Raw genomic sequence first — 25,084 nt, forward strand, 5'->3', positions numbered from 1 at the left:
ACCGTATTGGCTCATGATGACTTCATAGATTCTATTCGTAAACGGTGAGGGCGTGTAGAAGAGAACGCAAAATCACGAAATAGCAGCAATGGAACAAAGTGGAGATTGCCTGAAGAAAAAAGATGGAAACCGGTTCGGCCGACGACGTAAGGTGTCTGATGCCAAACGTATTGAATGAATGGGGGTATATCATTATGATGCTCCGGGAATTGAATGGAGGGATGCGAATGTTGGATATACTAGAAAGGCAATAGCCAAGAGGATACCCTGCTCTAATTCCTGTCTTCATATTCGACTTACACACATACCCACTAAGAGACTTTTATCTTTGAGAAACTCTTTTCTTCTTCTCCCATCTCATCTCACAGCTCGTCTTGTCTTGTTTTCCTTTCAGATAAGATAGCAACACAAACACCACAACCGCCAACATGTCAAATGCTACTGAAAAGGATCGCACTACTGACTCTGCCGAAGAGTACGGCTCCGACTCTGCCCCCGAGTCACCGCCTCCCCAGCCTCCCCGCCGTGAGAGAAGACAAATGACGAGGACCCAGCGCCGCGGAAAGTCCCAAGCCGGCGGCGGCCAGCTCGCCGGGCTGGACAACCTGCCCGTGGCCGGAGATTTGGGAAACCAAGTCGGGCAAGTAGGGCAGACGGCACAGGGAGCAGTCGGCGGCGTGACGAACGCGCTGGGAGGCGTCGCGGGCAATGCGGTGCAGCAGCAGGGCGGTGGTGAGGACAAGAAGAGCGACACGTTGAGGCTACGGCTGGATTTGAACCTGGATATCGAGATTCAGCTCAAGGCCAAGATTCACGGCGACTTGGAGCTGGCGTTGTTGTAAGTTCTTGAAAAAACCCCCTCAATTTCCTTTCTGTTTCCTGATCATACACGCACTCAACCTTTTAAGTTTTATGTAACCCCCAATTCTCCGAGTCGCGATTACACACATATTGGGTTCTATAACATTATCTTACAAGTGCGGCCTCTCTTCCAGGACTGGCTAGTTATGGGGCCCTACCATATCACCCGCATATGAAAAATGATGCAAAAAACTTCAAAACTAGAAAGAAAAAAAATATATTCTCAAAGGCAAGATCGGCTAATGGCGTTGCGCTCTTTGTTCACGTCACCAGGAACTGAGAAAAAAAGATCACAAAGCGATTTTGAAACATCACTTGTCAACGACGACGACGACGATACCGGCGCTTCTACTTTTCCTTATAATGAGAGAGATTTGATCCGAAATCAGATCTCGAGGCGTATAACCGGGATGGCTCTTGCCTCTTTTTCTTTTTTTTTTTTTGTTTTTACCGACTATTTCTTTTTTGACGCTTTCTTTTGTTATTGCTTAATTTGTCTACATGAGCCTCACACTAGGAGGAGAATTAGTTATAGCGTGGAGAGGGCGAGGATAACTTGTCCTGGGTTGTTACGATTATCACACGCATGTACTGTTAAATAAAGATGGGGGTGAACGAGCAAGATGATAGCTCTGCCTCTAGTTAATGACACTATTACTTGGATTCTGAATAGAATCACCTCGTGCCGAACGTGAAGATGAGCATATGAGAACAGTATCAGCCACAGAGTCACCAGCCACACTAGCGAGCCGCAGTCACGCAATCAAGCCATGGTGGTCAAAAGCCACAGCAACATGGGGAAAAGCCACAACCTTGTGACATGCTGTGGCTGCTTGCCTTTTTCGACCGTGTCTCGATTCGGCATCCGACCGAGACTGACGTTTAACTGCGATGATGCGGAGGAAACGTTCCACGACAGCAGGTTTGAGCTGAGTCTTTTTGCTCAGAAAAACAGGTATCGTGAGGGCTTTTTTTCTCTTTTTTCCAATATGGAAAAGTACCATGCAAGTCCGTAACATCTACAGTTTGCGGCACAGTATTAGACGGCCCTACTGGCGCCGGCGTGGAGAACCCCTGTCTCGGCGCGATATTCTTGGAACGATCGGCGATGCGGATGATGTGGGAGTGTGTCATTGCCCCATGCCGGGCCTTGCGTAAGGCTCCTTTGCACACGATGACGCAGTTGCTACTGCTTGTTTACTAGAAGAGCTGCCTAGGGGGAATCTTGAGCTGCGATTGGGCTTTGCGGGTAGAGGAGCGCATTAAGCTAATCGTGGTCGCTGCTCTTTACTGACCTTTTCAGTACAATTTCTGTATGAGAAACTCACATTCTTAATAATTGACTCGTATACTTTATACGTTACTTAGATACTTGGCGCTTCAGCTGGAAACAATGCCGCATCAGCAGTCGTCTCCGGACAGCCCCAACTTGCCGCCATCCGACGGTGATCGTCAGGGACCACCACGACGCTCTTCCAGCCATAGACTTGTCATGCTGCCCCGAACAACAGAAGACAACAACAAGTCAGATTCACCAAACGGTGACAAGAAAAAAAACCCAGACATCAAGATCCCCAAGATCCAGCCCGTGGAGCAAGGCGAGCCGCTCGCCGAGCTGGCCCAGGGCTTAGTGGGCAAGTTTGTCGATGAGTTCGGCAACATCCTGGACTGGGATGGCACGGTGCTGGGGTCGGTGGAGGGCGATCTGCCTTCCATGGTGGGACGGCCGGTGTCCGAGTCGGGGGGAGATTTTGGACGCCGCCGGAGAGGTGGTGGGATATGTCTCCGACAATCATTCGAGGCCGAAGCTGAAGGATCTGGAGGGGGGCTTGAGGATAGATGGTGACGGTAACATTTACAACAAACAGGGCAAGGTTGTTGGCAAGATGAATCCGTCAACGGAGGAGGGAGAAGGATCCGGGCAGCAGCAGCAGCAGCAGCAGCAGCAGAAGAACGCGAGTGAGGACAAGAAGTCTCAAGATACTGCTGGCAAAGCGAAAGAGGCACCGCCGGGCCCGTCAGACGTGTACTTGGATGTCAAATCAACACATGACGGCATCCAACTGATTATCAGGATACCCACGGTTTTTAGAAATGGTTAATTGCGTCTTTTACTGGCAAGACAAGGATCGTAGGATAGGGGGCAGTTCAGGCGTTGGCTCAATAACTGGTCTGGGAATCTGGCGATGGCATCATTTCATAAAACATAGAATAGTTACAATTTCACGAGCTTCTCACAACTTTCCTCACATCTTTGATAAGCTCGAGATATCATCGTCATAGCCAAGCCGTCAACGAAAGCTTTAATCTATCTCCTACAGCACTAATTCAAGGGGTGCAGCAAATCCACCGCCACACTTCCTCTATTCATACTCCCCTATCAGAAACCTGTTTGAACAACGATAGAAAAACCCAACGCCACATGATAAATGAATACGACACCTTCTCAGTTAGCCTGTGGCGAGTGTGGCTTGTCCCGTGCAGAAGAAGATCTCGGGCTCGGGTCTCGCTCGCATGGGACATCCCTGTTTGGCGACACGCACTACTATAAGCATCAGAGAGCTCTTGAGCCTATGCTAGAGCTCGAGAGACAGTTTTGTGGCTTGTCTGATATCATTGTGATATGATGTTCCCCTTGAATATATGGGATCTTATGTTCTAGTGGTTGAAGCTATTCAATCGGGGGTTTATCCATGTTGGCAAGACGTAATTGACGTCCGAGTCTGCGTCATGCTGCAGCTGAGATGTGTGGTATTGGAATGCTTTTTTTCTTTCTCATCGAGATGCGTGCAAGTGATGGATTTATGGTAAGTGACGCTATTGGACAAGCAGGGAGATTTGCATGTGCCAAGTTGACAGAATGTTGCGTATGCAGATGTTGAAAAGTTGGATGATGAAAAGGCGCAACTTTAATTCCCGTCAGCATTTGTGTATATATAGCAGGAAATGGCAAGAACAAGTCAATTGCAATCCAAATCACTCTGATGAAAAACGTAAAATTCAACTATTAACAACCAAAGACACTCGCCCAATTTTGTGAATACAATTTTTATTTTTTATTTTTAATGAGTTACTGAGCCCAAAATGCCGTTCCCAAAGCCTGTCAAAGTCCAAGGGGGGTGGCAAGCCAAAGATAGTCCTACCACAGAGCAGAGAGATCCAGGTAGCGTACTCATCTTTAAATTGTAACTGGCAATCGCACATCTAACAGCTTACTACTTGCTACAGTTGAAATGCTGCGGTCCATCCCTCGATCTGCTGCTGGTGTTGTGACCGACACGGGAGACATTCTTGATAGATCTGGCAAGCCCATCGGACATATTACCGAGTCCGGAGAATCCTCTGATCTTGTGGGCAACGCTGTCATGGCTTCTGGAGACATTCTTGACTCGTCTGGAAAGGTCCTTGCCAAGGCCGACATCAACACCGAGGAACTGGGCGACGAGGAAGAAGGTGAGGAGGGAGATGAGGAGAATGAAGAAGGCGACGAGGGTGAATACACCACTGGATCTGGCCAAAAGAGTCCTCAAAAGTCCGGCGGCTGGAACCTATTGGGAAAGACCAAATCGGCCTACAACACCGCCAGTAATCTCCAAAAGCCCGTTTCGCAGGGCCTTGACCTGGTCAGTAGTAGGGCGCAGAAGCCAAGCGAAGACGAACAAAGTTCAGCTGACTATTCGATCCAGGCCAGTGACCAGGACAAGCAGCCCCAGGAACAGGGTAGTGACCAGGGGCAGGAGGAGCTGAAGGAGCAAGAGCCCATTGCCATGGAAGACAAGTCGGAGGAAGCTGGCATGGAGCTCGACAAGACCGAGGCACCTGAGGCTGATACCAAGGACTTGGAAGAAAAGACGGAAGAGGCCAAAGAGGGCGAGCCAGAGACCAAGGATCTGGAGGAAGCCAAAGACAGTGAGATGCCCCAGCCAGACACCGAGGACTTGGAAGAAAAGAAATCTGACGTCGCCGAAGAGGGAGAAAAGCCAGAAGAAGAAGAAGAAGAGGAGCCAATTAATTTCTCCGACCTCGAGGGATGCAAGGTCAACAAGGCTGGCAAACTGGTCAACAAGGACGGAGATGTCCTCGGAGTCCTTCTTGAAGGCGACCCCAAGCAGCTCATCGGCATGAAGGCAGACGGGGAGGGAAACATCTGGAATGACTCTGGCAAAAAGGTCGGAAAATGCCGTCCATTGAACCACGCGGAGCGTGGCGATGAAAAGGAGTTTGCCCCCTTTGAGAACTTCCCCGACGCTGTCGTTGAGGCTGACGGTCGCGTCATGTTTGAGGGAAAGCAGGTAGGTGTCGTCGTGGACGGTGACCCAAAGCGTCTCAAGGGCGCCAAGGTCGATGAAGATGGTGACATCCTCGATCGACGAGGCAATGTCATTGGCAAGGCCGAGGCTTGGGATGAGCCCGAGGCTGAACCCGAGGCTGAAGTCGACATGTCTTCATTGGCTGGCAAGAGGGTCAACAAGGCTGGCAACATCGTCGACGGATCGGGTACCATCTACGGCAGAGTCATTGAGGGCAATGTCAAGTCTCTCGTCGGCCGCATGTGTGACAAGAACGGGAACATCCTGAGTGAGTCTGGAGACATCCTTGGCAAGGCCGAACTCGTTGGCGAAGGCGAACGTGAGGGCATGAAAGAGGGCATCTTCGCCGAGCTCTCTGGCTGCACTGTCGCAAAGGACGGCACAGTTGTCACGCCTTCAGGTGACATTGTTGGAAGACTCACCGAAGGAGACCCCAAAAAGCTGTTTGGCCGCCAAGTCGACGAGGATGGAGATGTTGTCGACGGCAACGGAAACGTCCTGGGCAAGGCTGAGCGCTGGGAAGAGCCCGAGCCCGAAGAGAGGAAGAAGGCTCCCTATGCAGGCCGCCACGTCAACCGCGAAGGCAACGTCCTGGACGAAGAAGGAAACCTCATCGCCAAGCTCGTCAGCGGTGACGTTTCTGCCTGCTCCGGCAAGGAGGTCGACGAAGACGGCGATGTGATCAACTACAAGGGCGACACTGTCGGACACGTTGCTCTGCTTGAGGACATTCCCAAGGAGACCGAGGAGGACATCAAGAAGCGCGAAGAGGCTGAGAAAGATCGTATTCTGGCCGGCAAGCTGGCTGGGTGCATCGAGCAGTCTCTCGACAAGATGCGTCCCATCTGCAAGATGATCACCGACAAGATCAACACGGCGGAGAGGACGCCTAAGGAGGAGCTTGACGAGGAGGCGCTGGTGCGGGAGGTGAAGCCGCTGATTGAAGAGGGCGGCAAGATCCTCACCGAGACCAACGGCACTATTCGTGGCCTTGATCCCGACGGCCGTATCCAGCGGAACGCAAAGCACAAGGCGGGCACGAAGGAGGCTACGGCAGAGGAGCATCATCTGGCCGAGGTGCTCTCAGAGGTGAGTGACATGTCAAGTTCATTTATTATACATCAAGTTTGTGAGAGCTAACAAGTGAATGATGTTAGCTCACGGGTACTATTACTGAAACCATTGACAACGCCAAGAGCAAGATCGAGGGTATGCCCCATGCCAAGAAGGAACTCAACCCTCTTTGGGGCCTCTTGGCGGAGCCCTTGTTCCAGATCGTTGCCGCTGTTGGGCTGTTGCTGAGCGGTGTGCTCGGCCTCGTTGGCAAGCTGGTAAGTGTCTATTGATACTATAGCCCTAGAGCTTCTAATGCTAACTTTGTCATTTACAGCTGAATGGTCTCGGTCTTGGCGGAATTGTCGACAACCTCCTCGGAACGCTGGGCCTCAACAGGGTTCTCGAAGGCCTTGGACTGGGTAACATCACTGGCAAGAAGGGAGAGAAGAAGAAGGGAGGTGGCCTTTTGGGAGGCTTGGGTTTGGGTGGCTGAAGGATTCGGGATGGAGTTTTTATGATCAAGTAATAATGGTCAGAATGTGTTGGAAATTATGATGGACAAAAGGATGGTTTGGAATATGATTTTGTATGGACGATGCAACCATGCTTGGTGTTTTTTTTCTGTACGATTTAGGTAGTATCGCTGTAACGTATTTGATGCTTTTACTGAAACTTTTGCTGTCTGTGATACGAATGAGGCCATAGACTAAGCACTACTAAACCCAGTATGTTTGTCTGCCTAGGTTGCACATGCTATTCTGTGCACTGTCCATTTATCACTCCAGTCGTCATCATTATCAAATTCTTTTTATGTTTCGTCACCAACATCATTCTGTTAAGCTCACTTTGATCAATCATCATGGCAAAGGTTATCTTCTTAATGGCCGACTATGGCCATGACCCGACGGGTGAGTAAACAAACACTCAAGTCAGGACATTGGCTTAATTGGCTTGCATCCAGAAACATGCGTGCCTTACACGGCCTTTAAGAATGCCGGCTTCGACGTCAAGTTTGCAACCGAAGCGGGCAAATCGCCTCAATGCGACTCCAAGATGCTGGAAGGCCTCTCGCAGCGCCTTTTGGTGCGTTCATGTCATCTCGCGCGCATTGCATGCTCTAACACGGATGGATGAATCAATCACAGGGCGCCACGTCTTTCAACGTGAAAAGATACCACGCCATGGCCGAGTCGGAAGAATGGAGGAATCCCCTGTCATGGTCCGACGAGCAATTCTCCCTGGACGCCTTCAACCTCGCCTTCTTCCCCGGCGGCCACGATAAAGCAGTCCGGCAAGTGATTGACTCGGAGAGAGTCCACAAGCTGGTGTCCGACTTCTTCCCCGGCACCAAGAAGCCCAGCACCAAGGCAGTCGGCGCGGTCTGTCACGGCGTCATGGTGCTCTCGGAATCCAAGCATCCCGATGGGAACAGCGTCATTCGAGACTGCGCAACTACGACTCTGCCGGCGCGGTTTGAGCAGCTGGCCTTTTGGGGCACTCGCCTCTTCCTGGGGGATTACTACAAGACGTATGGAGCGGGAACCGACGATGTCGAAGTCTTGGTGCGAAAGGAGCTGGCAGACCCCGAGTTGCTCAAGATTAGCATCAAGCCCTCACCGTGAGTTTTTCCGAGAAGAGATAGTTTTGTATCGAGTTGCTGAATATCGACGGCTTTCTAGCTTTGTTGTCGAGGACGACAACTTCAATTACATCACGGCGAGATACCCCGGCGACGCAGAACTTTTGTCGCAGAAGCTAGTCAAGCTAGTGCAGGGCTTTTGATGGACTTGCGGAGAGCCGAGTCTGAGATCCGGGGAGTCGCGGAGAAAATGGACGAGGGTTGCCAAGTGAGATTTTGGACGATGGGGACTGAGAGTCTCCACCTATGGGCTGCATCAGATTTGTAACCCTTGATTTTTTGATCTTGCTTGCGGTTGCTCTGTCAAGACAGTTTGGATTGAATATTCTAATACGTTGTATGGTTTGCTATTACATCTAGTTATTGTATGGATTAATTTTTCATTGTTACAACTTACGGGGTACAAGTGGAACCAACAACGACTGGCTGCTTACACATTACAACCTACCAACCAGCTTTATGATAATTGCATGTATAATTCCAAGCCGGTACACTCAATTGTTCCTTAGTGTCTATTATGGCGTTGCACTCGGATAGCCGTAGCGAATGCCACTTTGCGAGCTGCAACTCACGTATACGCGGGATGCCAACAGAAACACAGAGGGCTAAAACACAATGCTACCATGCCATGGACCTGTTTTTGTTTTCGTGGGGTTCTCGATACCACTACAACTACCTAAATGATCATCTTTGCTCACAACTGGCAGGGCGGAGTCCCTTTTTACGGGAATTAATCCGGGCTCTAAGCCAATCTAGAGCTGCGAGCTGCGGCGAGCAACGGCATCTGGGTAGCAACCCTTGCCATGACAGCGAAAAGTATCTGCGTGCGTGGGGAAGCATCAGGGAATTCGTAGCTTTCCCCTGCAACGTCCATTGCTAGCCTGAGCTTCCCCCGCACGCCAGCAGGGAAAAGGGCCGAGTTTTGTTGTTGATGTGCCTGGCCTGGCCTGGCCGGCAAAAGGCAGAGCAGAGATGGGATGAGATTTTGCCCCTTGGACCTGAGCTGGCGGGCAGGGATGTGGAGTCGAGGCGAATATAGCATGTATGCCGAATCGGTCGGTTGACCGTGGCATGTTGTTGCGTCTACAGCCCCAATGCTACTTTCTCCGCGAACGGCGACCCGCAGACATGGATAGGACTTTGTGGTCGAGTCTAACACGACTTTGGCCGTCTGGGGTATCCGTCCATCCGTGAGCCGATTTTGCCAGAGAGCCGGGATGGGATGGGGCGAGCAGAGATGAATAATACAATATCTAGTAATGGTGAAAACAAGTATATAAGGAGATGAGAGGCCCCGATCGGCGGTGAAAGGGGAAACCTGGTTCCTCTAGCGATTGAGCTGAGGCAAAGGGAAGACGAAGCAGGTTTGAGGCTCATCTCACCTGTGATATTTGCAAGATGAGAGCCGTCTCACTCTTTCTCGGCCTTGCTGCCGTTGTAGCTGGCAACTCTCTACCATCTGAAGGCGTCGAGGCCAGACACTCGTCCGGCTACTGGTACGAGAACATTGAGCACAATGGAATCAGTCCTTTTATCCCCGATGGCAAGGACTGGACCGTCTTCCGCAACGTCAAGACGCACTTTGGTGCCAAGGGCGACGGCGTGACGGACGACTGGGCTGCTATCCAAGCGGCCTTTGACTATGCCAATGCCACGGATACTCGCAATGCCAGCGTTTGGGGCACCACGGGCGCTCCAGCCGTTGTCTATATACCCGCCGGCACATACCGTCTGAGCAAGCCTCTCCAGTCGTACATTGACACCGTCGTCATGGGAGATCCCACCAACCGGCCGGTGCTCCAGGCCTCGCCAGACTTTTCCGACCCGTTCCTCTACCTTGGCTGGGACCCCAGACTGGATCCTACCATCAACTTCTACATTGCCCTGAAGAATGTCGTTTTGGACTCAACTAAAGTGGCGCCTACCCACAACATCACGCTCCTCAACTGGGCCGTGAGCCAAGCTGTGCAGCTGACCAACGTGCTGTTCAACATGCCCAACGGTGGCGTCGCCCACACGGGACTGTCGATGCCTCAGGGCGGCTCTCCTCTGATGATCAACGATGTTGTGTTCCAAGGTGGATCTGTTGGCATTCGCATGAATGAGCAGCAGTACCATTTCAAGGGAATTACTTTCAAGAGTACGTCGTATACACTTGGCCTTGGTGTATAGCCCTGCTAACAGTTATATCTGCTAGACCAGGACATTGGTCTGAAGCTCGACAAGCTCTTTGAGGGCACCGGCCAGGGCCTGCACTTTGAGTCCTGCAAAGTCGGCATCGAGACGACCAATAACAACACTGGATTCTTTGCTCTTATCGACTCGACTGCCAAGAACGTTGGCATTCTGTGGAACGCTGCCGCCTCGCCCACAGCTCAAGGCTCTATTGTGCTTGAGAATGTCCAAGTTGACAGCACTGTCGGCTCTGTAAGTCATTATGTGCCCTTGTGAGAGGATATCATGTCGTTTCTGGAAGAAAGAGGCTGACAACATTGCCTGCTAGACCGTCACCGCCGGAGGAAAGAATGTCCTCAGGGGCTCCGTCAAGCCGGGCCAGTCCTGGATTTGGGGCAACGTCTATGAATCTTCCGGCCAGCGCGCGCAGGGCAAATTCTTCCCGGCAACTCGCCCTGCAGCGCTTGTTGATTTCACTGGAGCCTACCACGTTGCTACTCCGCCGACTTTCCAGGAGTACAGCGTGAACCAGGTCATCAATGTGAAGAGTGTTCGCGGCCTGCCCGTTGCGGGTGATGGCGTTACTGATGAGTGAGTGTTATTAGAGAGCCATTGATTGTCAAGAACGTGTGAAGCTAACCGTTTATTAGCACCAAGAACCTTCAGAAGATCATCAACAGCGCTGCTGGTAGGAGTGTTTTGTACTTCCCTCACGGAACCTATCTTGTTAGCGACACCCTTGTGATTCCTCCTGGAAGCCGGTAAGTAGTATCAAATTTCATCCTCTCTAGAACCATGGACTGATGAAACTACAGACTCCACGGAGAGGTTTGGTCTGAGATCAGCGCTACTGGGTCCAAGTTCAAAAACGCCAATCACCCCGTGCCAATGGTCCAGGTCGGATATCCTGGCCAGGTTGGCGTCGCGCAATTTGTCGACATGCTCTTCACCGTTGCCGACATCCTCCCCGGCTGCAAGCTCGTCGAGGTCAATATGGCCGGCCTCAAGGCTGGAGACGTGGGTTTCTTCAACTCCCACTTCCGCCTGGGAGGTGCTCGAGGCTCCAAGGTCCAGACCAACTGCGACGATCCCGCAACTTGCAAGGCTGCGCGAGTTTGCGCCCATCTCACGGCTCTGTCTTCCTCGTACTGGGAGAACAGCTGGTGTTGGAGTGCTGATCACGATCTTGATGATGACAACGGTGCTAACCCTTCCACTGCCGGTGGTTTCTTGGTGGAATCCATTCGATCGACCTGGATGCTGGGTATCGGCAGCGAGCACAACTCCCTGTACCAAATCAACATCCACAAGGCGCAGAACGTCTTCCTGGGCTTCCAGCAGAGCGAGACGCCATACTGGCAGGGCAACAACTCTGGTCTATTGACGCCTCTTCCTTGGACCGGCTCTCTGTTGGACAGCGACCCAGACTTTAGCTGGTGCGCAGCCGACGATGCTCAGTGCCGCATGGCCATTTTCCAGTACATCCACGACTCTAGCAACGTCAATGTATACGGCGGCGGCTACTGGGTCTTCTTCAACGGCATCAACCGCGACGGCTGCTCTGCAGAATGCCAGCAGAACGCCGTCATTTACACCGATAACAAGAAGCTGTTTAGTTACGGTGTGAGCACGCATAATGTTAGGACCATGGTGCTCGAGTCAACCGGAGGAAAGGACGTGGCTGAAGTGACGGATACCGCAAACGCGGGAGGGTGGCAGAGCCATGGTGGTGTCATGGCTGCGTACTTGGGACAGAGCAGCTATTAAGATGCCGATTTGTAGATGTTAAGATACGATGAACGAAATATGAAGAAATGCGAATCATGTTTGATGCAGCCTCTTTGGTGCTTCTGCACGTGTACTGTTCTCCAACACAAACGAAAAGAACGATTTGGCGATCCAATCTCTGATAAACAGCATACTGTCCAGTCGTAGGAGCGAGCAACCTTGGGGTTGGAGATGATTGTGGAGACGATGGAGCATTAAGCGGTGGAATGGGGAAAATTGTAGCTCGCCTGGCTGCCATATTTTGAACCGTCACATTCTCATTCTCTCGTATTAAACTCTTCAAGCAACATCTGTATATTCCTTCTCAAATTCCCTAGCCAAGCAAGAGTCACTCACAATGGCTGGCAACTCCGCAAACAAACAAATTGTGCTCATCACGGGCGGCAATCAAGGCATCGGCTTCGAAATCGTAAAGAAGCTTGTCGCAGAGCAGCCAACCTACCATGTGCTCCTCGGCTGTCGCGCTCTATCAAAGGGCGAAGAAGCCATATCAAAACTCGAGAAGCTTGCCGGCTTGGTTTCCCCCATCGAAGTGGACGTCACTTCAAATGACTCAATCGCAGCCTGTGTGGCGCAAATCGACCGCCAGCATGGAAAACTCGACGTGCTCATCAACAATGCTGGCATTGGAAGACATGCAGTGGAGGATTTGCCGAGCCTCAGGGCCAAGATGGCTGCGCTCTTTGACGTCAACGTGTTTGGCGTTATGGAGATGACAGACGCAGCCATCCCGCTGTTGAAGAAAGCCGCTGACCAGGGCTCAGTGCCGCGAATCGTTTTTATCACTTCAGAGATGGGGTCACTGGGGAACACGCTCAACTCCTCGTGGAAGTACTACAAGAGCAATACATCCGTCCCGTATAAGTCTAGCAAAGCCGCTGCCAACATGATTGGGGCATGCTATTCGACATTATTCCAGAATGAAGGCTGGAAGATCAACTGCTGCTGTCCTGGGTTCCGTAAAACTGCCTTCAATCACCACATGTCTAATGCTATGGACGTGGAGGAGGGCGCTGTAAGGGCTTTCGAGTTGGCAACTCTCGATAAAGATGGGCCGACAGGGACGTTTAGCAATATTGATGGAACCGAGCCGTGGTGAAGGAGTGTTGACAGAAACAATTATGCAGCTCTTAATCAAGGCATTCACGGACGAGTTGATAAAGCGACTTATAGCGAGCAATTTGTCGACAATAACCATTTATAAGAATCTCTCATTGCTAAACTCCCACATTAATTCAATTACAAAGTGTGTCTGATCGTATCCAACATGTCCATATACATTGCATGAAGCTCAAAAAAGATTGAACAGCAGCCTCAACATCGCCTCTGTCAAATACCGGCTACATCGCAGTCGGCGGAAGCCTTAACCAGTCAAAAGTGTCCAGCAGTCCAAAATTAAAATCGTTCATATCCTCCGGCAAGTTCGTATCCCATGCCATTTCAAATTCCTGCTGAGGTGCTGGATTTGGCGTGGGATTCAATGCCTGCTCAATTACTCTCTCAACCACCGTCCTGATACTGTTGCACAGATGAGCGCCCGGCGTGGACGGTCCAATCCACTCAAGAAAGCCGACCAGCAAGGTCAGCTGCTTGATGATCATGGATTTGGTAATCTTCGTCGTCGTCGGTGATTCTGCAGCACCAGAGCAAGTCCTCAAAAGTTCCATGCATAGAATCCCCCCTGCAGGTCCGGCATATACCATGACGAGCCACTCGTAGTCTCCCTGTAGACCATCCAGGCGATTCTGCTGCGTCCAGAACGTAACGGTAAGTGAAATCATTTCCAGACTAATCTCAAGTGTTTGTGCGCTGTAAAGACCATCTCCCTTGTACGACAGCTTCTCAATGAAGAAGAGGCTGCTTAGGTGCTCCAATCGTACTATCAATCTGCTGTAGAGGGTGATGCCGTTAATTTCGGGATCACTAAAGTCTTCGCTTCTAAGCCGTAGTCCTATTGGAAATCGTGATATGGTTTCCATTTCTCGTTTGCGCAGTTCGCTTTTCATATCTGAGTTAGTGCAGATTTAAGTGAGGAGGGCTCAAGAGTGCTCACGTACTCAATATCATAGTTGTTACTCGCGACATTGGGTGCTTGGAGCACCATCTCCAAGATTTCGCTCCGTATCTTTGAGCTCATGTGTTGAGCCCGTATAAACGTCATGGGGTAAAACTTTCCATCGAGATTCCATCCATCCTTGTCCAGACGGTAGTCCGTGATCTTGGGATCAAATAATGAAGCATTGTCGATATCGAGGGGTGGTGGTGTGGAACAAAGCCTGCTCCTAAGCAGCGGCGGCCGGCCAGTCAAAGTCGACAACATCATATCAGCATTGAAGACGGCACCAAAGATCTTTCGCTTAGCCTGGACAGCTACTGATTCTTCTGGCAGCGAGCCGGATGACTGAGGTGTGTGGAGACCGAGAAAAGTAGCCATGGCGACGGCTTCTGCATGCAGACACCAGAATTCCGCACCTGGTTTGGACAATTAGAGATTCATCATAACTGAGCATTATTGTAATATAGCATGTAATAAAGCTCACCTGTGTCACCAGTGATGAGCGAGGCTGACAGACTGCTCAGGTGTAGGAGGAATACCATCATTGTGTTGTTACAGTTGGCCAGTCGGCAGAGGTTGAGGCATTTCGTTGTGCCACTTTTGTACATCTGCATCAGGTTTCTACGGTTGTGGTCTCCAAGTTGTTTGCACTGTTCGTGGTTACCGTTTTCTAACAGTGAAGTGGCTCCAAAAGTCCAATATCCGAATAAGATGCCAATGCTTTCCCAGCGAAAATTGACCCCAGAGAAGGCGTCATACCATTCGTCAGGGTCTGTGAAATCTTCCCGAAGGGGCTTGGAACTATTTTGAAAAAGAAACAACGCCATCTGTGACAATGCCTCGTTGCTTCTCTCCCCTTCTAAAAAGTGTCCCAGCGTCTTCCACAGTGAGTCGTGGAGTCGGTCCACGGCGAGGCGGCACCAAGCGTCTGAAGGGTTCACATTCCTTGCGTATAAGAAATTGGCTCCTCCCTGTTCTGGTATTAGCCGTAGCACAGCAAAGGCAGCCTCAAAAGCAGCTGCATCTGGGACTACCGTATTAGTCGACGTCATGCCGCTGTTATTGCTGCCGGCTAAGCCATCACGGGTTGGCTCAAGGCCGGCTACACAATCGAGGTGCTTTTGAGTCTCGCGGTAGAATTCTGGGAAGCTCGTTGCCCCGAGGTAGCCACTAATTCTATCTGAAGGTGAAGCAAGATCTTTAAGAGCTGTCGGGCTTAATGTTGGTGGGCTGGGCTCTGCCGGCTGTCCATGCTGCCGGCTATCCGCCGATTGGCGTCTTATAGCACCGACTGAAGACAGAGCCGGCGTTACAAGCTGGCCCTTGATGAGGTACCGGCAGCTTTGGGGGGCGCTCTTTCGTATGCACCTCGAGCAAATAGGAAGTCTGTGGTCACAGGCGACTTTGCGCCGGCGGCATGGCTCGCAGGCCTGGGGGCGGCCGTTGCGCCTCCGGGGAATTTCAGAGGGAATAGCCAGGCTTTCACCCGTACGACTTATCATTATCGCGATAAATGGATCCGATAGAAACCGCTTTCCCTTGCTGAAGCGTCTTACAGGCGGAAATGAACTTGTGAAGACGGAGAGCCGAAGGCCTGTGATGGGAGAGAGTGAGCTTGGAGATGTGCGGCTCTCGGCTTTCGGTGATCGGCTTGGGGAGCTCGGCGTCCGGTTCCGTTTTTGATTTGCTGAGTAAAATGCCTGTTGATTCCACTTTCAACTAATTGCTGTTTGACCAGTCTTCTCTTATTGAACGACAGATGAGTTTCGCAACACACGGTCGAAAGTATAAGATAATGAAAGAATGTATAAAATATGTCATTCAAAACATTAATCTTGAGTCCGATCCTGCTTAGAAAAAACATTGAGTAATCATCAAGTATTTCCGGATGAGGTTATTGCAAAGCAACTGACTCCGTAGCCTCGCCGCATTGGGAATAGAAATTGCTGTGCAACTGCAATACCTACTGACCCTACTGACCATAGCCCAGCCTTCAAATAGGTACCTATTGAGGCGTTCATGGAACCCTTATTAGCACACATTCAGTCCAAGTTAAAATCGATATCCATTTTAGAATAAAACACGTTAAGCTAAATGAACTGTTGATACTAGTCTCACGCTCATAGGGCTGTTTAAGGAAGATGCTCATATACCAGATCTTTTGATCAAAAGTCTGTGTAAGCCGCTCAGTGACTTACAGCAAAGAGCATTATAATAATATATACAAGACAATATAATGCTAACAGAAATACCAAGACTCTGCAGAAGCCGATTTTGTTGTAGAAGGGTCACCCTGATCTAGTCATCCTCCTCGGGAATTTCTCCATCTCCCCAGAATGGAAAAATCTGCCCTTCAAACTTCTTCATTCCGGGAAGTACGTAGGCAACTTCTTTCTTGCCCTCCATCATGACATAGCCACCATCTACGTAGCCAATGCTCTCCGCAATCTTCCTGGATGGGATATTATCTTCGCTGGTGACAATGCACATCTCTTTGATGCCGAATTCATCTTTCCAATATCGCGAAATCCTCGCACTCGCTTCTGATGCGTAGCCTTTCCTTCGGTGGTCGGGAGCTACCGTCCAGCCAAGGTCCATGGGGACATCAGGAGTGCGGCGACAAAACGAGATGAGTCCAATTGGAGTGGCTGGAGCATCTTTGAGGTACATGACATATATGCATGGAGTGTCTGGCCGGCGCCCGTGGGCCTCAGACGGCTTCATCATCAACGAAAAAGAGAGCCGACGAACGTCGTTCTTCGTCCAGGCCCCATCGGTTGGTCCGGCTCCTGCTAGGATAAGACTGAAGATATCAGCTGAGAATTGCATGTGTGTGTCATTTTTCATGTCGAATATGGCGTATCTGAGCCGCTCTGACTCCAGTGTAGGGGCAAAAAGCCCCTCCGGCTTCGCATCCGTTACTGTGGACATGGGGATGTGCGATTCGGAAAATAAGAATAGAATTGAGAGGATTTGGCTATTAATGAAGGCCGTGTGGCTTTTATTATAGCAGTTCTGGTAGGAGCTGACTGTCACGGTTAGCGACTCCTTCGCGGCTATTGCGGGCATCTGTGGGCGATGCAACCTGGCTAATTTTCCCTAGCCATCAATAGATCTTATTAGAGAGGTTAGTGAGACTAGATCTTACTTTGCATATTACCCAGCAACAGCCTATTTCTAGAGTCAGTGGAGTGTCATGGCGCTAATAACAGTCCGAGTTGTTTCAATGTCTCCTTTGCGACAAAAGTTCTGACTACCTAGATTGCTCTGAAGTGAATAGCACTTATGGCATCAGCCTTATAGAGATGCCCTCCCAGAGTAGTGTCCTTACTTCTCAAAGACTATTGGAAGTATCTCTGGGTATAACTATGATTTGCGAAACAAAATGCAAGAGGCCAATATTAATACCTGTATATACCTATGTGTGTATGGAGATAGAGAGTGATATAATACACGAAGAGGTTTGAACAGAAATGGAGAATAGAGGGGTGAACAGCCACAGTGAAGACAACTTGTGAGTTCTCAATCTGGTAATTCTCCGAGTCCTTAGCTTGTACGATTCACTCATCGTTTGTACTCGCTAACGTTAGCTTAGCTGCCCGTGCTGACAACGCCACCATTCATGTTCTTTGTATGTACAGCAGAGATAAGAAGCTCTTCATAGCACTACAAATTGCTGCATTTCCGGGCCACATTGCTTGCAAAAGTAGATGTCGCCCTTCTCTCCTCATTTGGTTCAAACGACTAGAGAGCTATTCGATTCTTAGTTATTGATTACATTTAAGTAATTATTGACGATAAATGAACCATGGTGCCCATAATATTACTGATTGTCTTGAGCGACAGAATCATGAGGCAACGTTTAAAGCTATTCTGAGCAGAAATGAGCTTGTTACTTTCTCGCCAAGGTGCTGCATAGTTGTTTGGGGCTACAAGCTTCTGTTGTCATGTAGAGTCTTGCGTCCTGCTTAGTGATACAGTCGACGCTCAAATCGAATTTTTCTCTCAGTCTTCAATTCGAGATTCTTGTAAGAACGTGAAATACTGTTAATGGTAGACTAGCTTCATGTTGAATTGTCTGCTATCACCATCCTTTAAGATGACAAAGCAGGAGAGCGGTGACCAGCGTTCGGGGTTAACAGGCTGCTAAATCCAGGTCGTTGGACGCCATTCCTAAGAAGTAACTCTGTTGGCTCGCCTGAGCGATTTTATTGCATGCGCTTTGACCCGAACACGCACCAACCGTGGAATTCTAAGGCTTCGAAGAGGAGCCAGATAGAATGCGGCAGTGATAGTTTTATGTGTTGCGATGAAATGCGAAACTTAGCCCCGCTATTGGAGCACAACTCAGCCTCTTGTCTATCATGTATAACAAGTATTCTAAAGATGGCCAGTCGAGGCTAAAGTCAATACTAATTCCTTCATGAGGGAACCCTCATGTTATATGTATAACGCAACCACGAAAACAAAAAAGGTTCTTCACTGATTTCTACTGCATTGACGGCTGCGAGTCCGAGTTTCGGCACTAGTTGCAAGGTTCGCTCTACAGTAGTCGTGATATTGCCGCGAGGGCCCAACGGCTGGATTTCTCGGAGTCTCCCGGGTGGCGCTGCTTCTGGTAGCGAATACGGTCTCAGAGCTCGTCAATACCGCGAAGTTGGTTGTCTTCCATTATAAGTAATGCCTAGGCTGCGCGTCGGCCTCGGTAGCGGCCGTGGGCCGAGTCGGGTCCTAGGGCCTCCGGCATGATAGCCATTATAAATAGGATGGTCAAGTCTGTTCCCCAGCGGATTCGAACCAACATTAGCTACTACATGCCCTCATTTAAAAGATTCAAGAAAGAACAAATCGTTCAACGGTCATTATGGAGCACGCTACAGCGATTCTTGCAAGACAAGCAGCAATCGATGCTTTGCTACGATACGTAGACGGTCTCGACCGTGCCGACGAAGCCCAACTCGAATCTGCCTTTACTGAAGATGCTACTCTCGACCTCTCTGCTTTGAGCTCGCTGGGAAAGACTTTCGGGGCAATTCATGGTCTCGATAGTATTTCTGCCGTATGCATGGCAGCAGTAGGCAAGGCTCTAGAAACAACACATTCGTTGACCAACATTCTGGTCAAGCTAAACGACGAAAACGACAACGCCATTGTTACCTGTTACTGCGAAGCTCAACATATCAAGCAAGGCCAAGCGTTTGCCTCTGATTCTCAGGATAACTCACTTCTAGTGAAAAGTCGGTACAGCGCATCGGTTTCAAAGAAGGGGTCTACGTGGAGAATTGAACGATTGGATATTGTGCCACTGTGGAGCAAGGGCAACTCGAGTGTGCTGGAGCAATGAGTGAAGTGAAACTGTTTGTCGCCTGTATGAATGACTGACATGATGGCGTGAAATCAAATACAGCCAGCTTGGCACCTAGACTTGAGGTCTAGCAGACTCATAGCTTTCGAGAAGCAAGGGCGACATCCAAAAGTCTGAGCGAAGAATATGAAAGCAGCTGCATTCTCCTTTAAACACTAAAAGCATAAAAATTGTCTTTTATGCTTAAATATTGTGCTTAATTCTTCCGCGTAGGTGTCCGCTATTATCCCCCCAATCGTTTGCGCGCGCGCCGTCCCGCAGATTCGGGATCCGAGGCTCATAAAGTGTCCCAGAATGTCGGTACGGACGTCATTAATTCTCTAGTTGCCTTTCTGACTCTCAAAGCGGATTAGATAAAAGAAGTGAACCTACGAATACTGATGGTGTATGCAATAAAGATGCCCTTTCTTTATAATTCGCTACTCGTTTTTTAAGTACTGCTCTACATTACTTCACTTGGTGCGGCAGATGCCTCAAGTTGCTTCCTCTACATGCCATGTGGATAGAGGCCTTGCTGGAGCAACTGGCCAGCTCTTTGTTTACTCTCTCGACTACACGCGAACCCGACTGGCGAATGACGCAAAGAAAGGAGGGCAGCGCAAATTCAGCGGCTTCATCGACGTATATCGAAAGACATTGGCATCAGATGGCATCGTTGGTCTCTACCCCGGCTTCTTCCCTTCTGTGTTTGGCGCCGTTGTTTACCGTGGTCTTTACTTTGGCATGCATGACTCTTTTAAACCACTTGTTCTGGTGGGAGCTCCAGAGAACAATTTTTGGCCTCTTTCTGCCTAGGCTATCTTGTCACCACGGCGGCGGGTATCACTGCCTACCCCCTCGACACAATTAGGCGGCGCATGATGATGACTTCAGGAGTAGTCAAGTACAAAAGCTCTTTCCATGCAGGCAAACAAATTGTTGCCAGCAATGGGGTGCGTGCTCTCTTTAATGACGCTGGAGCTAATATTCTACGCGGCATCGCTGGTGCTGGCGCGTTGTCGATCTGCGAGCAACTACAATTAATTCTTTTCGGGAAAAGGTTCAGTCAATGTCGTGTTAGAACTAATTTGAAAATTTATAATGATGATGTGTGAAGGGGAGATTAGATAAATAATATATACAGATTGACCAAAGAGATTATCTTGAGCTAAACTTCTAAATACATCGCATACAAGGTCTTTAGCCTGCATTCTGAAGCAAGGTAGAATAGTGGCTTTGTGATTTAGAGATTCTGGTATATGGGTAACTTCCATCCCTGCGTGTTCTCCTGCAGAATCCAGTTTCCAATATTGACTCCAAACAGAGAAGCTAAACCAAGGAGCAGGTTGACCATAGCAACAGCAAGAGACGACGATACCATCTTATTCCAAAAGACAGTATTGTCACCGATTCCATCGGTCACCAGCTCGATGAAGGGTCGAAATTTGTCGTCATAGGCTTTAAGTGCCACATCGAGTCCCTCCGTAGGCTTTTGACTCCTGTCCTTTGCATTTCCGCAACAACGGCTGATTTCACCAGCCAAGACGTAAGCTCCTACAAGGCCGGAGGTAGTGCCCATGCCTGTAAGTGGTGAGGGACAGTACGCAGCATCGCCAACAAGAGCTACATTACCGTCAAACCAAGAGTCGAGTTTGACCAAGCCCAGACGCTCACAGTAAAAGTTTTTGGAATCGTACATGTCTTGTAGGATACTCTTTGCGCTCCATCCAGCATCTTGGAAAACCTCCGCCAAAGCCTTCTTTTGCTCTTCGACGCCGGCTCGGTGAGCCTTTTTCATTCGTTCCGACTCGGTATTGCAGGGCAGATAGATTTGGATCTCATCCGGAGTGTGTCTTCGAGTCATGATGGCGCGTCGTCTAGTTGCCAGATAAAACGTGCAGTTATACTCCTCTCCTTTCTCAATAGGACGAGGTATTGTAAAATAGGCTGTATAAGCACCCTTTACTGGACGTAGTGCATCTTGAACACCTGGGCCTAGCATTAATTTGCGAGTGTTTGAGCCCATGCCGTCGGCACCAACTACGAAATCGAAATGTTCCGTTTTGCCATCGGAGAAGTGAACTTCAACCAAATTGTGCTTCTGTTTGAAGCTTTCAATCGAAGTTCCGAAACGGAAAGTGACCTTTTCTTTAATGGCGTCATGCATGAGTTGACAGAGGTCACCTCTCATGATTTCATATTGGGTGGTAAAGCTCTGTCGTCCTTTACCCGAGTTGTTCACTCCAAAGTAGGCGCGTCGTCTGTTTGCGCTGTCGACTATAAGCATTCCTTGCTCCGGTACGGACTTTGCGCGGAAAGCTTCGTCGAATCCCATGAGCTTTAAGACTTCAATTCCGGGGCCGCGTAGGTCTACTTGGAGACCAGTAGTTCGGAGTTCAGGGAAACGCTCAATGACAGTGACATCGTGGCCTAGTTTCGAGAGCCAGTAAGCGAGGGCATTGCCAGTAATACCCGCGCCGCTGATTAACACCTTCATTTGTGCCATTGGGATTATGTGGAATCAGAGCTGAAAAGACGTAAGAGTGTGTATGCTTTTGGTGAGTGTCCTATGCTGACGCTTTGCTGTCGAAGTGAAAGTGATGTTGTGAACTGATGATGTCGACTGAAGAAATAGAAGGGAAGGAGATGCACATATATATATCTTATATTTGCTCATATATTCACCATCTCGGTATTTTGCAACTGGAATATGTCCGCCACTGTCGTCTCGGCCGAGCGAGCGATCGTTACAACATCGCAGTCTCCTCGCCCAACCCCCTTTTCATCAATACCGCTCATGATTCAGTCATTATGCGATGGAGTTCTTGTGCATGAATACTGCTACGTTCCGTTTCTTTAAATAGGAAATAATTCCGCTTCTCCATAGCTCTATTATCGACTGGAGCAATGTCACGCGACTCTCGTTTTGTAAGAGTACATTGAAACATCCAGTTTATTGTATAAATACACCCCAATAGCATCTCGATCTAGCGTTTCTATACAATGGCTTTTACTTCAGAAAAATGGCAGTCTACCATAGCCCACCACTAGTAGAGAGAAAGAAGAGAGTAAAAATGTTAAAATTGAAAGGCTTATGCAACGCTTGATTTCATTATACCGTGCTGCGCAAATTTATCGCAATGCTCAGTCTACTTACTATGCCGCCGCCCCTTTGTTTCCACCATGTCATGATCATACATGAAAAACAATTGTGGTTCTCGGGAATGACTTGTACTATTTTTTGACCTATCCACTCTACGGTACTTCTCCACGGCTCGAAAAACCACATTCAGTTTCATAAACATAAAGTCCAACTATTCCAACAGATATGAGCTGTATCAGCGGTCTAGGCCAGGTCCAATGGAGAGAGATATGGGAGGCTGGACAAAAGCATTCCCTACATTCTCTTAGAGCCCAAGGAACATATGACAGAACTTCAATTTGAGTAGTATCGTTTGCTGGCTCGAACAGTAGAGAATTACAAGATGTTAGCATGTTTCTTTTGAAAGAAATGCTGTCTCGAAATCATAGACAAAAGTTATTCACTGCGTCACTCAGCCTTGGGACTCTTGAAGTTGTTATTGCACAATAGACCGCTAATCTCAATCATAGGGGGGCCCGGTTTCAGCGCTCTAGATCAATTTCATGTTTCTATAGTCATACACAGCATAGTAGTAGGATCCATATATCCCAGCGACTACTCTATTCCATAACCCAAACTATATTGAGTAGCAGTACACGAGGGTCCGGCAATTCCGACTCACCAACCGTTGACGTGTCATAAACGGCATGTGAACAAGGATCGCCCGAGCCTCTGTTGTTGTTTCCGGAGATCATGCACTCGGGACCCATGAGCCGGGATTGACTCGGATTTTAAATCTCAGTTACACTTGGCGTATTTGACATGTCATTTATATGAATACGGAAGCATATACAAGTAATGTCTCATCACACAGAAATAGTATTTACGGACTATCTTGTTGTGATAAATTTGGACCCTACATACAAATTGCAGGCTTGGGTCGGATTAGACAGGTCGGTGCCTTTAACCCCCATACAAGTGGATGAGGTCGCAGCAAGGACATGGCCGCCGCATAGGTTACTCTGATGATACTTGAGCCCGTGATGCAAACATGAGACATTGGAGAGGGCCCGCTGTTGTGTTAGGGCCATATTGCCCATTGGATGGGGAAGCGCCAGCTACGTCTCGGCGGTATCGCAAAAGGAAACATTGGATTTAGCTCAGGAGACAGTCTTATTAGTTACATTCGACAAATACAAGTGACAGTGCAGTAAAACAAGGGTTACAGGACGCGTTAATGCAAGGAAGAAAAATTGTGTAAACGAGGCTCGGCCAATTCAGCTCGGATACGAGAGGTTCACCGAGACAACCTCCAAGGTTTCGTCCGACAAGCTCTCTCTTTCTTGGCATCGTTCCGATGAAGCTCATGATGTACCGAAGTAGAATTGAAGTACTACTTTGAAGAATCAGTGAAAAAATACCGTGGATACTATTTCTGATACACCGTAATACAAGTAAGCACTGTAGGATGATAGCTGCAGCATCCTGGCAATTTCCCTCACACCCATTTATCTACCATGGACTATCACCTGTTGTGTCTAAGCAGCATGGAATGGTGCGAAACGCCAAATATTGGTACAACCCTGACGTGCTCAAAACCCGTCTTAGTATACAGCGGCTTTCCGGCAGGCGTCGCAAGCAGGTAGCAATCCTTCTTGTCGCCTGCTGCTCGACTGATGCCCCAGTCCAAGAGGATCTTCCCGATCCCCTTCCGCTGCTGCTGCGGATCCACCCCGAGGTAATCAAGATCTTAGCGGGAAGAGACTCATGTTAGTTGACCCGTTTTTTGGTAACTTCTGGACTATTCACCGGAGAGTTCAGGGGGGGGCCGGGAAGTAACTTACGCCAGACATCCTTGATGCCTCTTTCTCCGAACATCTCCTGGTGGTCGGACGAGACAATTGCACGCAGCTCTGCAAACGCCTCCTGGTCAAAACAGGGCGGCGGTGGCTCTTGAGCGCTGGGCTGGGGCTGATTGGACGCCTTTTCGGAGTACACGTCCCAGAGCGCAAAGCCCACCACCTGGTCGTTTAAGGAGTCGTCGACCGCTACGACCATGAGTGCATGTGGGGAGGACAGGCTTGCCGTCTTTTTTGCATATCTCCATGAAACTATGTCATTATCTAACGTAGCATCTTGTTGTTGGGCAGGGAATATCCGCGCTGAAATGATGTCTGTTTTGGGATGAAAGGCTGCAGCCGCAATGCGAGCAATGGCGGGGAGGTCGTCCTTGGTGGACTCGCGCACACGTATCGCCATATTGAAAAGAAGAGTAAAGAGTGTCAAAGATGGCAGATAATGTAAAGCATCGAGAAGTATCAGATACCAGGAGAGGACATATACATGATCATGATATACATGGACGCAGTGTCAAAGAGTCATAGGCGAATGAGTATGCCGACGCTAGGCTTTCGCCCAAAGTGTCAATGTCAAGCAAAGGGCGACAAAGTGGGCTTTCGTAGATCCATCTTTTCACGTGTACTGGATGGAATTTTTAGATATGATTAGAAGAGAAACGGAATTAATAATCACGAATGCTCATAAGAGAGCAATTGCATTTGTTTCGGGGACACTCATTGAATTCTACTCGATATTTTAACGGCTCTCGGTTTTCGGCGTCACTAGCATGCAGCTAACACTACCACCACTTCCGGTAATAGAAGAGCAACGTAATAACCGGGCGGACAACAGATTTATATAGAATCTAACGAGCCTAAATAAAACCTCATAGAAGTTCCCAGCTACTCATCCAGGGTCTGACGCTATTAGTTGA

At 49.2% G+C, this 25,084-nt stretch overlaps 13 protein-coding genes across 13 annotated transcripts; 9 read left to right on the forward strand and 4 right to left on the reverse strand.

The window, feature by feature from the left end:
- Positions 1-428: 428 nt before the first annotated feature.
- TrAtP1_007285 (uncharacterized protein) lies at positions 429-1,005 on the forward strand (the record flags this gene model as incomplete). Its single annotated transcript, XM_014092935.2, has 2 exons — positions 429-838; positions 996-1,005. The coding sequence occupies 2 exons, from the start codon at positions 429-431 to the stop codon at positions 1,003-1,005; spliced, it is 420 nt and encodes a 139-aa protein (XP_013948410.2).
- A 1,249-nt stretch (positions 1,006-2,254) lies between these two features.
- On the forward strand, positions 2,255-2,707 carry TrAtP1_007286 (uncharacterized protein; the record flags this gene model as incomplete). The annotated part of the gene is made up of 1 exon (XM_066113459.1): positions 2,255-2,707. One exon carries the CDS (start codon positions 2,255-2,257, stop codon positions 2,705-2,707), a length of 453 nt encoding a protein of 150 aa, XP_065969545.1.
- Positions 2,708-2,747: 40 nt separating this feature from the next.
- TrAtP1_007287 (uncharacterized protein) lies at positions 2,748-3,182 on the forward strand (the record flags this gene model as incomplete). Its single annotated transcript, XM_066113460.1, has 1 exon — positions 2,748-3,182. The coding sequence occupies one exon, from the start codon at positions 2,748-2,750 to the stop codon at positions 2,961-2,963; it is 216 nt and encodes a 71-aa protein (XP_065969546.1). The 3' UTR covers positions 2,964-3,182.
- A 763-nt stretch (positions 3,183-3,945) lies between these two features.
- Positions 3,946-6,720, forward strand: TrAtP1_007288 (uncharacterized protein; the record flags this gene model as incomplete). Its single annotated transcript, XM_066113461.1, has 4 exons — positions 3,946-4,024; positions 4,090-6,260; positions 6,329-6,502; positions 6,562-6,720. The coding sequence occupies 4 exons, from the start codon at positions 3,946-3,948 to the stop codon at positions 6,718-6,720; spliced, it is 2,583 nt and encodes an 860-aa protein (XP_065969547.1).
- A 249-nt stretch (positions 6,721-6,969) lies between these two features.
- Positions 6,970-8,298, forward strand: TrAtP1_007289 (uncharacterized protein). Its single transcript, XM_014092937.2, has 4 exons — positions 6,970-7,135; positions 7,189-7,310; positions 7,373-7,845; positions 7,907-8,298. The coding sequence occupies exons 1-4, from the start codon at positions 7,087-7,089 to the stop codon at positions 8,007-8,009; spliced, it is 747 nt and encodes a 248-aa protein (XP_013948412.1). The 5' UTR covers positions 6,970-7,086; the 3' UTR covers positions 8,010-8,298.
- A 906-nt stretch (positions 8,299-9,204) lies between these two features.
- Positions 9,205-12,041, forward strand: TrAtP1_007290 (uncharacterized protein). Its single transcript, XM_066113462.1, has 5 exons — positions 9,205-10,006; positions 10,064-10,293; positions 10,370-10,632; positions 10,692-10,802; positions 10,857-12,041. Exons 1-5 carry the CDS (start codon positions 9,265-9,267, stop codon positions 11,806-11,808), a joined length of 2,298 nt encoding a protein of 765 aa, XP_065969548.1. The 5' UTR covers positions 9,205-9,264; the 3' UTR covers positions 11,809-12,041.
- A 36-nt stretch (positions 12,042-12,077) lies between these two features.
- On the forward strand, positions 12,078-13,008 carry TrAtP1_007291 (uncharacterized protein). The gene has a single exon (XM_014092938.2). It carries the CDS (start codon positions 12,167-12,169, stop codon positions 12,926-12,928), a length of 762 nt encoding a protein of 253 aa, XP_013948413.2. The 5' UTR covers positions 12,078-12,166; the 3' UTR covers positions 12,929-13,008.
- Positions 13,009-15,469, reverse strand: TrAtP1_007292 (uncharacterized protein). Its single transcript, XM_066113463.1, has 3 exons — positions 14,370-15,469; positions 13,887-14,301; positions 13,009-13,827 (listed from the first exon to the last, which is right to left on the reverse strand). The coding sequence occupies exons 1-3, from the start codon at positions 15,385-15,387 to the stop codon at positions 13,170-13,172; spliced, it is 2,091 nt and encodes a 696-aa protein (XP_065969549.1). The 5' UTR covers positions 15,388-15,469; the 3' UTR covers positions 13,009-13,169.
- A 462-nt stretch (positions 15,470-15,931) lies between these two features.
- TrAtP1_007293 (uncharacterized protein) lies at positions 15,932-16,949 on the reverse strand. The gene has a single exon (XM_014092852.2). The coding sequence runs from the start codon at positions 16,814-16,816 to the stop codon at positions 16,184-16,186; it is 633 nt and encodes a 210-aa protein (XP_013948327.2). The 5' UTR covers positions 16,817-16,949; the 3' UTR covers positions 15,932-16,183.
- Positions 16,950-18,749: 1,800 nt separating this feature from the next.
- Positions 18,750-19,229, forward strand: TrAtP1_007294 (uncharacterized protein; the record flags this gene model as incomplete). Its single annotated transcript, XM_014092940.2, has 1 exon — positions 18,750-19,229. One exon carries the CDS (start codon positions 18,750-18,752, stop codon positions 19,227-19,229), a length of 480 nt encoding a protein of 159 aa, XP_013948415.1.
- Positions 19,230-19,718: 489 nt separating this feature from the next.
- TrAtP1_007295 (uncharacterized protein) lies at positions 19,719-20,045 on the forward strand (the record flags this gene model as incomplete). The annotated part of the gene is made up of 1 exon (XM_066113464.1): positions 19,719-20,045. The coding sequence occupies one exon, from the start codon at positions 19,719-19,721 to the stop codon at positions 20,043-20,045; it is 327 nt and encodes a 108-aa protein (XP_065969550.1).
- A 427-nt stretch (positions 20,046-20,472) lies between these two features.
- On the reverse strand, positions 20,473-21,726 carry TrAtP1_007296 (uncharacterized protein; the record flags this gene model as incomplete). The annotated part of the gene is made up of 1 exon (XM_014092853.2): positions 20,473-21,726. The coding sequence occupies one exon, from the start codon at positions 21,724-21,726 to the stop codon at positions 20,473-20,475; it is 1,254 nt and encodes a 417-aa protein (XP_013948328.2).
- A 1,733-nt stretch (positions 21,727-23,459) lies between these two features.
- Positions 23,460-24,878, reverse strand: TrAtP1_007297 (uncharacterized protein). Its single transcript, XM_014092941.2, has 2 exons — positions 24,156-24,878; positions 23,460-24,060 (listed from the first exon to the last, which is right to left on the reverse strand). Exons 1-2 carry the CDS (start codon positions 24,568-24,570, stop codon positions 23,837-23,839), a joined length of 639 nt encoding a protein of 212 aa, XP_013948416.2. The 5' UTR covers positions 24,571-24,878; the 3' UTR covers positions 23,460-23,836.
- Positions 24,879-25,084: the final 206 nt, after the last annotated feature.

This window comes from Trichoderma atroviride, chromosome 4 (assembly GCF_020647795.1).
Source record: "Trichoderma atroviride chromosome 4, complete sequence".
NCBI classification, from domain to species: domain Eukaryota; kingdom Fungi; phylum Ascomycota; class Sordariomycetes; order Hypocreales; family Hypocreaceae; genus Trichoderma; species Trichoderma atroviride.

What these genes read in the sequence shown, in the direction of transcription:
- TrAtP1_007289 (XM_014092937.2), top strand. Translation starts at nt 7,087, where the DNA reads ATGGCAAAGGTTATCTTCTTAATGGCCGACTATGGCCATGACCCGACG. An exon ending in CTATGGCCATGACCCGACGG is followed by an intron (nt 7,136 to 7,188) that starts GTGAGTAAACAA and finishes GCTTGCATCCAG; the next exon opens with AAACATGCGTGCCTTACACG. An exon ending in GCCTCTCGCAGCGCCTTTTG is followed by an intron (nt 7,311 to 7,372) that starts GTGCGTTCATGT and finishes AATCAATCACAG; the next exon opens with GGCGCCACGTCTTTCAACGT.
- TrAtP1_007290 (XM_066113462.1), top strand. Translation starts at nt 9,265, where the DNA reads ATGAGAGCCGTCTCACTCTTTCTCGGCCTTGCTGCCGTTGTAGCTGGC. An exon ending in CAAGGGAATTACTTTCAAGA is followed by an intron (nt 10,007 to 10,063) that starts GTACGTCGTATA and finishes TATATCTGCTAG; the next exon opens with ACCAGGACATTGGTCTGAAG. An exon ending in TTGACAGCACTGTCGGCTCT is followed by an intron (nt 10,294 to 10,369) that starts GTAAGTCATTAT and finishes ATTGCCTGCTAG; the next exon opens with ACCGTCACCGCCGGAGGAAA.
- TrAtP1_007291 (XM_014092938.2), top strand. Translation starts at nt 12,167, where the DNA reads ATGGCTGGCAACTCCGCAAACAAACAAATTGTGCTCATCACGGGCGGC.
- TrAtP1_007292 (XM_066113463.1), bottom strand. Translation starts at nt 15,387, where the DNA reads ATGATAAGTCGTACGGGTGAAAGCCTGGCTATTCCCTCTGAAATTCCC. An exon ending in GCTCATCACTGGTGACACAG is followed by an intron (nt 14,302 to 14,369) that starts GTGAGCTTTATT and finishes TGTCCAAACCAG; the next exon opens with GTGCGGAATTCTGGTGTCTG. An exon ending in AGTAACAACTATGATATTGA is followed by an intron (nt 13,828 to 13,886) that starts GTACGTGAGCAC and finishes AGATATGAAAAG; the next exon opens with CGAACTGCGCAAACGAGAAA.
- TrAtP1_007297 (XM_014092941.2), bottom strand. Translation starts at nt 24,570, where the DNA reads ATGGCGATACGTGTGCGCGAGTCCACCAAGGACGACCTCCCCGCCATT. An exon ending in AGGCATCAAGGATGTCTGGC is followed by an intron (nt 24,061 to 24,155) that starts GTAAGTTACTTC and finishes CTTCCCGCTAAG; the next exon opens with ATCTTGATTACCTCGGGGTG.
- TrAtP1_007293 (XM_014092852.2), bottom strand. Translation starts at nt 16,816, where the DNA reads ATGTCCACAGTAACGGATGCGAAGCCGGAGGGGCTTTTTGCCCCTACA.